The sequence below is a fragment of the Poeciliopsis prolifica genome, unplaced genomic scaffold, assembly GCF_027474105.1.
Source record: "Poeciliopsis prolifica strain line A6 unplaced genomic scaffold, Auburn_PproV2 SCAFFOLD219, whole genome shotgun sequence".
NCBI lineage: Eukaryota > Metazoa > Chordata > Actinopteri > Cyprinodontiformes > Poeciliidae > Poeciliopsis > Poeciliopsis prolifica.
Window position 1 is genome coordinate 33723 of NW_026562594.1, and position 13157 is coordinate 46879.

Below are 13157 nucleotides of genomic sequence, written 5' to 3' on the forward strand. Positions count from 1 at the left end.
AACACTGACCATTTCTGACTGGATAAATATGTCACATATTTATTTAACAGTTTATATTAATAATAATAATAATAATAATAATAATAATAATAATAATAAATCAGTGAATACTTCCTGCTGCTCCTTTAAGACCCCAACCAAAACATCCCAGTCCAACCGGGTCAGGAGGCTTTGGTCCCGGTCCGGTCCGGACCGGCAGAACCCAGCTGCAGGAAGGAGGAAGAGGAGGGTGAGGAGGAAGAGGAGTACCTGAGCAGGTTCCGCAGCGGGGAGGAAGAGGATGCTGATGTTGGTTTGGTTCTGGTTCTCCCAGTCAGTCCCTCTGCAGCTGCTTGACGGATTATTGGTTTCTGCTCAGGCTCCGCCCCCAGATTATCCCCCTCCCCCTCCCAGTCGCCCGCTGCAGGAGGGGGAGGGGGGCACCGATGGAGACAGTGAGGCTGGTTCTGGTCCCGGTTCTGGTTCTTGTTCTACTGATGCTGCAGGGATCAGAACCTCTCTCAAACTCAGGTCCATTCTGGTTTTGGAGGACAGAAGACTCCTGCACTTTGATTGGTACAGGAGGCCGGGGGAGAGGCTTGTCAGACTCCTGCTGCGCTCCGATTGGTGGAGCCAGACTGATCCGGATCAGATTCCCTGATGGCTGAAAGTCTGAGACAGGAGGACAGGAAGAGTCTGATGGTGGTGTCTGTCCACCATCAGACTTCAAGAACCTGAGATCATCCAGAACCAGAACCAGAACCAGAACTAGCTACTTCCTCTTTCTGTGATGTCATCAGTGACTCTCCAATGAACAGAACATCAGAACCGGCTGAGACCGGTGTCTAAAAGGTCCAGTTCAGTTCAGAGCGGCCATGCCGGGTCGAGCCAGAGTGGTACGACCGGGTGTCGGGTCGCCTCTCAGCTCCAACAGAACCCTCGGTACCGGTCCTGCTCCCAGAACCGTGTTGTTCTGAGGCGGTTCTGGTCGTGACCCGGCCATCATGTTGCCCGTGACCCGGGTCTGGTCGGGTCACTGCCAGACCCGACCAGACCCGGTCAGAAATGATGACAGGAAGTCCCAATATTTCTGAGGAAATTCAGGCAGTGACATCACTTCCTGTCTGCCTGAACAGACAGGAAGTGACCCCACCTCCTTCCTGTCTGTTGGCCCGGTTCTGTGTCTACAACAGAACCCCAGCGGTTCTGAACAGTCTGACGACCCGACGTGAGCCCCAGGTGCAGGTGCGACCCAGAACCTGTGAATGTGGGCGGAGCCCGGAGGAGGGAGGAGTCAGAGACGTGGACAGACATTTTGTGCTTTATTTGTGGTGGTTTCACTTTGTGCTTCAGTGACCGCAGAAAGTTCTGCTGATGGTCCATCTGGGTCCAATCAGCTGCAACAGAACCAAGATCAGAACCAGGGCTGAAACGAGCAGAACCAGTTCAGACATCATGTTAGGAGAACCAGCTCAGGTTCTGGACGGGTCGGTCCAGACCATCACCAGTTCACCCAGTCAACCAGAAGGACTGGTTTCTTCCTGTTGAGACTACCTGTGAACTCTGACCTCTGACCCATTTTCTCTGCTTCATAATCACAGTTATATAGTTCTAAGTTTAAAGGTCCAGTAGAGCAGGTTGGGATCCTCCACAGGCGGCCATCTTTAATGTGGAGGGGGCGGTTCCCCAGCAGGTGGGCGGAGCCTGCAGAGCAGCAAAGGGTCAAGATGTTTGATGTCTTCATCACAGCAGGTCATGTGACCGGCTTCTAGAACATGCAGTAAAAACAACAACATGCTGTCCAACACGTCCATTTCTCCAGGTCCAACACAGGACGGACGGACGCTTCCCAAGGAAAGTAGTCCAGAGGAATGAAGCACTGAAGATCAAAAAGTGCAAAATACTGAAGGTGCTTAAAGAGCATGCACTGCAGGCATGGAGCAAGACCAACCTCTGACCCCTGACCCCTTCCGCTAAGAGTGAAGAAGAAGATTATGCTAGACTGGTCAGTCTCGCTAGTTCTAGACCAGGGTGCTCAATACGTGGATCGCGGGACGGTTTTGAGTCGATCTCTGCAGCAGGTGACAAACTGAAGGCCTTCAGGACGCTGAGAGCAGCACTTCCTCTTCTGACAGACTTTTCAAAATATTCACTAACATCCAAAACGTTTGTAGCTTCATTAAATACCTGATATGTAACGGTCTGAACGTTTTTAACGTAATCTTTGCTCGGCTTGCGGGGCGCAGGCGGTTGCCACGGCAACGGGTGTGCTTAACGATAAAGAGAAAAAGAGTAAAAAGGTGCGAGTGGTTCTGAGTTGATCACCTGTTCGGGTTATTCTACTTTGTTTTCCTTCGCTGTGGTTCATCACAGCCACTGGAGTTTCTGAATGTTCAATAAACGACAGACTTGGACTGATGACCTCGTTCGTTTGCAGTAAACGTCACAACCAACATCAAATAGGACAAATATATTTGATTAAGTTTTAACAAACAAATGGCTTCTACCACAATAATTGTGTCAAATTACATTAATTATAGCTATCCCAAATTCAGAAGATTTGCCTTTCCCTCTGCAGAGCTCTTTGCTTCCTCCTATCAGTCTGCAGTTTCTCATATTGACGTCATCAAACCAAATTTCTCATCCACCAGAACTGACTGAACCTGCTGGCCTCAGGTTTACAACCAGCTTCTGACTGAGAAAACCAGTAACCTGCTGAAACCAGTAACCTACTGAAACCAGTAACCTGCTGAAACAGTAACCTACTGAAACCAGTAACCTGTTGAAACCAGTAACCTGCTGAAACCAGTAACCTACTGAAACCAGTAACCTGCTGAAACCAGTAACCTGCTGAAACCAGTAACCTGCTGAAACCAGTAACCTACTGAAACCAGTAACCTGCTGAAACCAGTAACCTACTGAAACCAGTAACCTACTGAAACCAGTTACCTGTTGAAACCAGTAACCTACTGAAACCAGTTACCTGTTGAAACCAGTAACCTACTGAAACCAGTAACCTACTGAAACCAGTAACCTGTTGAAACCAGTAACCTGCTGAAACCAGTAACCTGTTGAAACCAGTAACCTACTGAACCAGTAACCTGTTGAAACCAGTAACCTGCTGAAACCAGTAACCTGTTGAAACCAGTAACCTGCTGAAACCAGTAACCTGCTGAAACCAGTAACCTACTGAAACCAGTAACCTGCTGAAACCAGTAACCTACTGAAACCAGTAACCTGCTGAAACCAGTTACCTGTTGAAACCAGTAACCTGCTGAAACCAGTAACCTACTGAAACCAGTAACCTGCTGAAACCAGTAACCTACTGAAACCAGTAACCTGCTGAAACCAGTAACCTACTGAAACCAGTAACCTGTTGAAACCAGTAAACTAATGAAACCAGTAACCTACTGAAACCAGTAACCTGCTGAAACCAGTAACCTACTGAAACCAGTAACCTGTTGAAACCAGTAAACTAATGAAACCAGTAACCTACTGAAACCAGTAACCTACTGAAACCAGTTACCTGTTGAAACCAGTAACCTACTGAAACCAGTTACCTGTTGAAACCAGTAACCTATTGAAACCAGTAACCTACTGAAACCAGTAACCTGTTGAAACCAGTAACCTACTGAAACCAGTTACCTGTTGAAACCAGTAACCTACTGAAACCAGTCACCTGTTGAAACCAGTAACCTACTGAAACCAGTAACCTGTTGAAACCAGTAACCTGCTGAAACCAGTAACCTGTTGAAACCAGTAACCTACTGAAACCAGTAACCTACTGAAACCAGTAACCTACTGAAACCAGTTACCTGTTGAAACCAGTAACCTACTGAAACCAGTTACCTGTTGAAACCAGTAACCTGTTGAAACCAGTAACCTACTGAAACCAGTTACCTGTTGAAACCAGTAACCTACTGAAACCAGTTACCTGTTGAAACCAGTAACCTACTGAAACCAGTTACCTGTTGAAACCAGTAACCTACTGAAACCAGTAACCTACTGAAACCAGTAACCTGTTGAAACCAGTAACCTGCTGAAACCAGTTACCTGTTTGAAACCAGTAATCTACTGAAACCAGTAACCTGCTCCCAGTGTCAGAATCTCACTGAGGAAGAAACTGCATCAGGTTTTCTATCACTTTATCATTTCTTATATAACTGATGGATATTTGCATGAAAATGAGTCAATAGGGTTTCATTTATAATTTCTATGTCTTTGTGTCATGAGGTAGATCTCAGCCGGCTGGTGAGAGAAAAAGATCTTGGTCTCAAAAAGTTTGAGCTCCCCTGATCTAGACTGACCAGAACCAGCTGCAGTTCTGGAATAAATCTGATAATAAATCGAGTCATCTTGGATCAGTTGGATCTGTTTGGGTTAATCTGGTTTAGTTAGTTAGTGTAAACAGGGACATGAAGACAATCTGTGGTCTCCTCAATGGATCCGTTTGGGTCAAGTGGGTCCAGTTCTGGTGAGACTGGGTCCACCACATCACTGATGAACAGGAAGTTGGCTCATCTCCCCGGTGGAAGACTCTTTATTGCTGCTGCTGTCATCATCGACTTCGTCAGTCAATCCTCCTCCTCTTCCTCCCCCCCAGGGGGCCGGCGGGACCTCAGGGTGTCTCTGGTTGTGAGGGTCGAGCCTCCACCTCCGGGGTCACCTTGGGTGAAGAAGACCACCCGAAGGACTCGTCGTCTCCTTGCGTCAGCTTGCAGTAGGCTGCGTTAAAGGCGGCGGTCGGAAGACTCCGCCTCCTGCAGGGGAGGGCTGGAGTGGAGGAGGAGGAGAGGACATGGGACAGGGAGGAGAGCGAGGAGGAGGAGAGGAGGAGCAGAGCCTCGGAGCCTCGGTGAGGCGGAGGAGTGGAGGCACACAGAGGCGGCGGCTGCATCTCCTCCTCCTTCTGCTCCTCCTCCTGGCCGCTGCTCCTGGCCCAGAAGGAGTGTCTCCTGCGGGGGCCGGGGGACCGCTGGCGGGACGGCTGGCGGGACGGGGCAACGTGAAGGAGCTCAGCATATCTTTGTGTTGGGAGGTCCAGCAGGGGTCAGAGGTCAGGGGCAGGGAGTGTCTGTTAGAGGAGGAGGGAGGAGATGCAGGCGGATGCTCCTGGCAGACACTGAAGACTCCTCCTCCTTCATCACTGCACCTCCTGCTACTGGCTGGCTGCCTTGACGACAGGGCGGCGGGACATCTGGGACTTTGAGTCCAGACTCTTGGACTGGACGTAGTTGATGAGTCCATTGAGTGGATTGGCTAACGGCTGGTGGGCGGAGGAAGAAGGGCGGGGCTTCCGGACGCTGTGGAGGTCGATGACGGTGGAGTAGATGTCCCGCAGGTTGATGACCTTCGTCTTCTTGTCCCGGTTCTCATGCAGGACGGCGTTGGCACAGATGAAGAGGAAGATGCCGATGCCCATGATGAGCGGGCCGAAGACCTTCAGCCTATCAGAGTACAGATACCTGCAGAGACAGCCAATCAGGACACGTCAGAAGCAGGTCAAAGACCGTTCCCCCTAAACTACCAGCCCGGGTCAAGGGTCAGCCCACAGATCCAGTAGCTGACCTGCTGGTCGGTCGTCACATTGAGGTAATCCATGTTCGCACCTGTCCAGGAACTCTTCCAGAAATCCTTGTGGAACATCTCGAGAGGTCCCGTTGACGGTCTCTGATTGGTTGAAGTCATTTCCTCTGCCATTGGTTCCGTCTCCCCCGACTGACTCCGCCCACTTGGGTTCCTGCATGCGGCACAGCGACACATCAGAACGCACACATGAAGGACTCTGCTGGTCCTGCTCAGGTAAACTCTCACCTGGTCTTCAACAAGTGCTGGTGCCGGACTCCTGAAGGAAGTCAAGGCCATAGTGGCGCCCTCCTGTGGCTGGGAGCTGAAGAACAGTCCATCCCGGGGCCAGTAGCCCAGAGCCGCCATCAGAACCCCAACCACCACCAGAACCAGGATCCCCAGAACGGCCACCAGACCCGAGATGGAGCACAGCTTCAGCTTCCCCTTGACCACCACCACCTCGCTGCGTCTGGACAGGAAGTGACATAATCTAATGAGGCGGGGAACGGCCCCTCTGGCGGTGCGTGTGGGTGGGTGTTACCTATTGTTCTTGCTCTTCTTCTTGTGTGGGTGGGATCTGTGTGCTTTGGACCTCAGAGTCCTGTCGCCGCGCGTTGATCCTCAGCAGACCGCCTGTCGCAATCATCACAGGCCACCAATCAGACAGTGGCTGAGCGGGTCAGGCCCCGCCCACTTCCACCTCACCTGGAACAGAGACACACCTGAGAGCCAGTAGCAGGAACCCAGAGAACCTACACTGAACCCAGGACCGGAACCAATGGTGGACCCTGGACCTTCCACTCTGATAGATGGGAACTACATCTCCCAGCATGCATTTATTGGATCAATAGGCTCATTAGCTGTGAGGACATCAAATCAATCAGAACTCATCAGAACTATCTGGTACTGCTGAAGATCCGTGATGGATCAGAACCACCACAAGTTGATCCATTCCATCTGTGATGATCGGAACCAGCTAGTTCCCACTGATCAGGACACACACACACACACACACACACACACACACACACACACACACACACACACACACACGAAGAACGGATCGGAACCAGCTGATTGGTTTCTGGTGAGCCCAGATAATCAATCGCTGCAGAGCCGATACGGATCAATGGCAGACAGATGGAGCGTTGGTTCCTACTGCTGGAGCTGCTGCTGCTGCGGCTGCTGCTGCTGCTGCTGCATGGCTCTGCTGCTGCTGCGGCTCTGGAGTGCCTCCACCTCCTCCCTCTGCTCCTGCTGCTGCAGAGACTCACACCTCCTGCTGTGCTCCTCCAGAGGGACAGGCTGGTTCCTCCCACTGATCCTCCGTGAAATGTCACTCTGCTCTCCTCACTCGGTGAAAATAACCTCAGCTCTGCTCTTCCTCTTCCTCCTGCTCCTCCTCTTCCTCCTCCTCCTCCTCCTCCCTCCGCTCTCATGGCTGCAGCATCATCTTTCATACTCGGAGTCTCCATGTGAACTCCTCACCGACCGGAGCTGCAGCATGTGGTGTGACCAGCAGGGGGCGGTCTCTGTTCAACTGCCTCCCAGTATTCCCAGTTAACCACCAGCAGCTCAGTGGACGAAGCAGGGTCTCCATGGCAACCTGGAGCTCCTCCCGCTTTTTGTTTTTGTTAGAAACAAAATCATCAATTGGAGGAAAAACTATTTAATGTTCCCTAAATAATGAGCTAAAACAAGAATATTGAACTGCAACTACTCATAAAACAGAGAAAGAATTATACACGTTTTATTTTTAAGTGAATTTATTGGATAAAAAATACTTCAAATGTATTTTATTCATATTCATACGCCCACTTTGGGAAGCATATGGATCACATGATCAGCTGAAGCCCCGCCCCCGGCCGCCCCGAGGAACCAATCAATGACCACGCTTCAGGTCAGAAACTTTATTGATCAGTCAAACACTGACAGACAGCAGGCAGGACGTGTTGCCATGGAAACCTGAGGAACCCTGCAGAAGCTGGCTGTTGGCCCCGCCCTAGCGTGACGTCAGAGAGGGGCGGAGTCAGCTTTAGAATACAAATCGAGAATAGAAACCTGAAAATAAAACTCTGTGGAGGAAGAGTAGAAAACCTGGAGCTCCGCCACTGGGATGACATCATCAGAAGATGAGGTATGGCCTCAGTGTGACATCATCACTTGCTTCCTGTTTGAGACCTGCTGACAGGAAGTGATGACATCACACCAGGATGCTGATGAGACTTCATCTTCATCATCTTCATCATCTGTCTCAGCGTTATCATGGAAACGAAGCCACTTCTGGCTCCACCTCCCAGCTGCACCTCAGTCACAGACAACATATCCCAGAATCCCTTTCTTTACTCATCCAGCGGAGCCCCACCCATCCCGAAGAGGCGGAGCCTAAAGGGGACGAAGTGACAGTAGCCTGACTGGTTAATACCTGGCTGAGGGGGCGGGGCCACCATCACCTGACTGAACCTGGTCAGTCATAGCATGCAGCGGTCAAGTGCTGGGATCTTTCATATCTGATTGGCTCTGGTCCTCAGCCTGTGATTGGCTCTGGTCCTCAGCCTGTGATTGGCTCTGGTCCTCAGCCTGTGATTGGCTCTGGTCCTCAGCCTGTGATTGGCTCTGGTCCTCAGCCTGTGATTGGCTCTGGTCCTCAGCCTGTGATTGGCTCTTGTCCTCGGCCTGTGATTGGCTCTTGTCCTCGGCCTGTGATTGGCTCTTGTCCTCGGCCTGTGATTTGCTCTTGTCCTCGGCCTGTGATTGGCTCTTGTCCTCGGCCTGTGATTGGCTCTTGTCCTCGGCCTGTGATTGGCTCTTGTCCTCGGCGTGTTTGAACATCAGGATGGAGTTGTAGATCTTGAGGGCGGGGCCGAGCTTGATGGACATGATCCTGACGATGTCCCGTTGGGTGAGCAGGAGGAAGGCCCGCCCATCTATTTGCTACAAACAAACAGGAACCAATCAGAACCAATCAGAACATAAATCAACGTTTTGATTCTGTGTAACACTTTGATGTCCTGATCGGGTCCAGCAGGGGGCAGCAGAGTGGTTCTGATGGAGGTTTCCTCTCCATGGTGGCCCTGTGCTTGATGAGGGGACATCCTAATCTGTGATGTCATGAAAGCCGAGGCCTGCGATTGGCCGTCTCACCTCGTCCCTGAACTGCTGGCCTGATCCTCACATCCAGGAAGAGATTCCACGAAGTCCGACACCTGAGAGACAACGCGGGTCAGCGGGTCGCCAGGTCGCCATGGAGACCGGGAGGCGGCGCTCACCTGCTGCACGGTCCAGCGGCGGACAGCGTCGGCGTGGAGACGGGCCACGCCCGGCAACAGCTTCCTGTGCTGCTCCCAGCAGAGAGAGAGGTCGCGACCCGGTTGGGCCGACATGGCCGACAGGAAGACGGACTGATGGAGGACGGCCTGCAGACTGGACTCTGACGGGAAAGAACCAGAACCGCCAGAACTGGGTCAGGACCAGAACTGGGTCAGAACCAGAACCGGGTCAGAACCAGAACCGGGTCAGGACCAGAACCGGGTCAGAACCAGAACCGGGTCAGGACCAGAACCGGGTCAGGACCAGAACTGGGTCAGAACCAGAACCGGGTCTCATTGGACTCAGCAGTACAAACACTGCTGTAACCATGGAAACCACCTGTTTCCCTGACAACGCAGCACAGTTCTCTTCCAACCATCTTACTGTCTCCATGACAACAGAGAGGAAGCTCTGACATCACACCCTGGTCTCCATGGAAACAGACTCTTTCTCCGGAGCGATCGGCTCCCCCTGCTGGGCCTGGATGACACCACAGGCCCGGTTCTGAACCCACGCAGAACCGGAATCAGAGGAACCTTACCTGGACTGATGGTTCGGAGGGAAGCTCCTCCTCTTCCTGTTTCACACGCAGGCATTTGGTTGGTTGGGTCAGTCTGTGGGCGGAGCCAGAGAGGACATCAGTGAAATCAAACATTCTTCTTCTGTGGTTTTATTAAAAATGGCTGCTGGGAACCAAAAAGGTGATCTGGAATGAGCTCATACAGAGGTTCTGTTGGGTTTCTACTGAGGTTCTGTTGGGTTTCTACTGAGGTTCTGTTTGTTTCTACTGAGGTTCTACTGAGGTTCTGTTGGGTTTCTACTGAGGTTCTGTTGGGTTTCTACTGAGGTTTCTACTGAGGTTCTGTTGGGGTTCTACTGAGGTTCTGTTGGGGTTCTACTGAGGTTCTGCAGCATCCAGACGATCCTCAGAGACCAATCGCTTCACTCTCCACTTCCTGACTTTTGTTCTTAAATTCTCTGCTTGTGATTGGACAGAAGACTGTGATTGGAGCCAATCAGAGAGCAGCTGCTCTCACCTGTCAGGTAATCTTTTCCTCTTCCCCAGAGGCAGCAGAGGGACATCAGTGGACTCCTGCTTCATCTGGACGCCTCTGCTGGACAGACAGGAGGACAGACAGGAAGTGGACAATGAGAACAAACTACTTCTGAGCTCCACCTGCTGTCAGCACAAAGAATCATCCTGTTGTCCTTTCAGAATAAGAGCCTGCACTCCACACTACCTGTGAAGGTGAGACAGGGACACAGGCACCAAGGTGACGGACCTCTCCCCGCTCAGCCGGTCAGGCAGCACCACCTCCTTCTTCATGTTGATTTCTGAGTACGGACAGCCGAAGGCACTGGGGACGGACAGATGGAGACACCCTGAGACACTGTGGACAGGTGGAGGGACAGGTGCAGGGACAGATACCTGTGGTGTCCCGTATATTTGGCTCCTTTAATGTGTCCAACGCCTCTGCAGCCAGCAGTGGGACACACTCCCTGAGACGGAGAGGGCAGGGGGGACGACCCTGTCCAACAGGAGACATACAGGTTTCAGGACCCAATAGCTACAGTCGTCCCTGTCCCACCTGTCTCTGTCCCGTCGCCCCCTGACCTGGGGGGGGCTCCAGTGGGTGCCCGGTGCGCTGGCTCCACCCCACCGGGTGGAGGTCTGTGTGGTCGCTGTCCATCCAGACGTCCAGCTGGGTGGACCAGCCGTCGTAGTGGACCTACGGGGACACGCCGTCTGTCATCGTCCCCCTCTGATGACGTCACAGAGGTGACAGGAAGTGCGCCGTACCTTCACCCGGTATTCCTCGGTGTCCGTCACCGTGGCGACGCGGATCAGCATGGGGTTCCTCCTGTCCACCGCCTCCAACCTATGGTTCACCTGGAAACCGTGCGGAGCTCTCTGATTGGACAAAAGCACATAGTGAGCATATAGCGCTCTCTGATTGGTCTCTGGTCTGCCTGGCCCCGCCCCCTCTCACCAGTGTGAACGCTGAACTGGGAGCAGCAGTGGAACCAGTTTCCTGCAGGTAGTCGTCCCACACAAAGCCCTCTGGGTTGGGATGACCTGGAGAACACCACAGTTACCAGTACAACCAGCACACAGAAGCACTGGAAGCTGTTCTCTACATGTAGCTGGTTCAGGTCCAGATCCAGGTTCTGGTTCTGGTTCTGGGACATACCCTGGGGCGCGGTCAGCGGTCGGCCCTGCACCTCACACCAGCCCACCGGATGGATGTAGGGACTGCTGCTGTCACCTGGAGGACACAGAGGACAGGTGAGCAGCGCCGCCTGCTGCCAGCACTGGAACTACCACAGCCTGGACACCTGAGGAGACACCTCCCCCCACCCTCCCCCCATGCTGTCCCCGGTCTCACCAGTAGTCGTAGGTGTCGTCCCAGTTGTCGAAGTGAACGAGGAAGCGGTCGTTGATGACATCAGCAACAGACGCCACGCACACCAGTCCTGGGTTCTTCTTGTCCACCGCCTCCAGCTTCATCCCCACCTGGAACTCACACACCTGAGGGACAGACAGATGGACAGACGGTTAGGGAATGGCAGAGACAGGAAGACAGAGAGACAGGTGTGGACTCACGGTGGAGCGACAGGTGAACAGGGTGGGCGGAGCTGCGAGGGACCCTGAGGACTGCAGGTAGTCCTGCCAATCGAAACTCCGTCTCACTGTGACCTGCAGACAGAGGGACAGGTGGACAGGTGGACGGGTGGAGGAGGCCTCAGCTGTCTGGCTGCATGGTGGGGGTGGACTTCTTCTCACCTTTGGGTGGGTGGAGCTTGTGGCGGTGCTCTCTGCACCATCCAGCAGGTCTAATGTCAGGTGAGTCGGCGTTTACCCAGAAGTCATAGCACTCGGAGTATCCGTATGTGGAGACGCAGCCGGCAGCCAATCACCTGAGAGACACAAGGCTCAGGTGGCCACTCCCACTTAGGTGCGGTGAGGGCGGGGCTGAGCGGTTACCTCGGCGACGGTCAGCACACAGAACATGGAGGGATGCAACGGGTCGATGCCCTCCAGTTCATGCCCACCTTGAAGGCCGTCCTCCTGCTGGGACAGGACTGGTCCTGAGGGACAGACATGCGTCCATCAGGACAGGTGAGGCTCACCTGGCTCAGGGGGGAGCTGGGCTCACCTGGGTGAGAGAGAGGGCGGAGCTGCCTCGGCCTTCTGCTCGTTCAGGTACTGCTGCCAGGACCAGGACCGCCGCTTCACGCTGACTGTGGAGCAGAGGGAGAGTCACACCTGGACTCACCTGAGCCAATCACAGCGCAGCACCAGACGCTGCCTCAGCAGCTACCTTGAGTGCTGCTGACTTTGTTCTTCATCTCCTCCTCGTCTTCCTCTGTGGTTCCCTCCCTTCTTTGTCTCTGACATCAGAACGACATCACAGCTTCAGGTCAAAGGTCAAAAAACATCTCCTCCTGACAGGTATGTGTGACAGTCCCTGTTGTCATGGTAATACCGAACCAGTACTGATCCGACCTGCTCCAGTCTGTCCTGAACCGGAAGTCACTTAATACAACAGTCAGACCGGAAGTCTGCACACACCTTCAGAGTAAAGGTCTGATGCACCAGAACCAAAGCAGAGACCTAAACGGGCCCAGTCCGGTTCCGACGCTCCAGAAAGCTTTCAGAACCACCACAGAACGAGACCAGCCCAAACATCTGGTCAGAACCAGACCAGACTGAGTTAAAGCGCAGACGCGAGCAGCTTATTCTGAAGGCAGACCGGAAGCGCAACGCGTCGGTCGGAGCGGCGCCTTGACGGAGGAAACGGATCAGGTGGAGATCCGCGGCTCGGAGGCCGGCAGTGGGGCCTCTGGGGCCGGACCGGGCCGCCGGCTGGATCCGGCCCGAGGAGCCGCGGCGGCGGACACACGCAGCGCAGAGGAGCCGGTACCGGAACCGGGTTCTGGAGCGAAACTTACCGATTGTGATGATCCGCGTCACTGCGCTGACACAGAACAACACGGAAACTGGAGGCTGGGAGGGCAGCACGCATGCGCAGAAAGGAGAGGGGGCGGAGAGAGAGACAGGGGAGAGAGAGAGCAGAACCAGAACCGAGGCGGTTCTGTCTCAGCCTCACATCCATCTGACCCAGTCCAATAACCGCATGTGGTTCTGATGGATCTCACTGGTACCAGAACCGAGCCAAGGAATGCTGGTCTCTGATGACCCTGGGTTAGGAACCAGAACCCTGCAGGTCCTAATGGACCGGAACCAGGGCAGCACTTTGTTCTGCTGGCGCCGACCCAGTACCTGGTGTTGGTCCAAA

The 13157-nt window shown here is 53.4% G+C and overlaps 1 protein-coding gene across 1 annotated transcript; it reads right to left on the reverse strand.

The window, feature by feature from the left end:
* Nucleotides 1–4349: 4349 nt before the first annotated feature.
* LOC129357022 (transmembrane protein 200C-like) lies at nucleotides 4350–7126 on the reverse strand. The gene is made up of 5 exons (XM_055026548.1): nucleotides 6707–7126; nucleotides 6089–6252; nucleotides 5794–6016; nucleotides 5589–5719; nucleotides 4350–5444 (listed from the first exon to the last, which is right to left on the reverse strand). Exons 3-5 carry the CDS (start codon nucleotides 5911–5913, stop codon nucleotides 5138–5140), a joined length of 558 nt encoding a protein of 185 aa, XP_054882523.1. The 5' UTR covers nucleotides 5914–6016; nucleotides 6089–6252; nucleotides 6707–7126; the 3' UTR covers nucleotides 4350–5137.
* Nucleotides 7127–13157: the final 6031 nt, after the last annotated feature.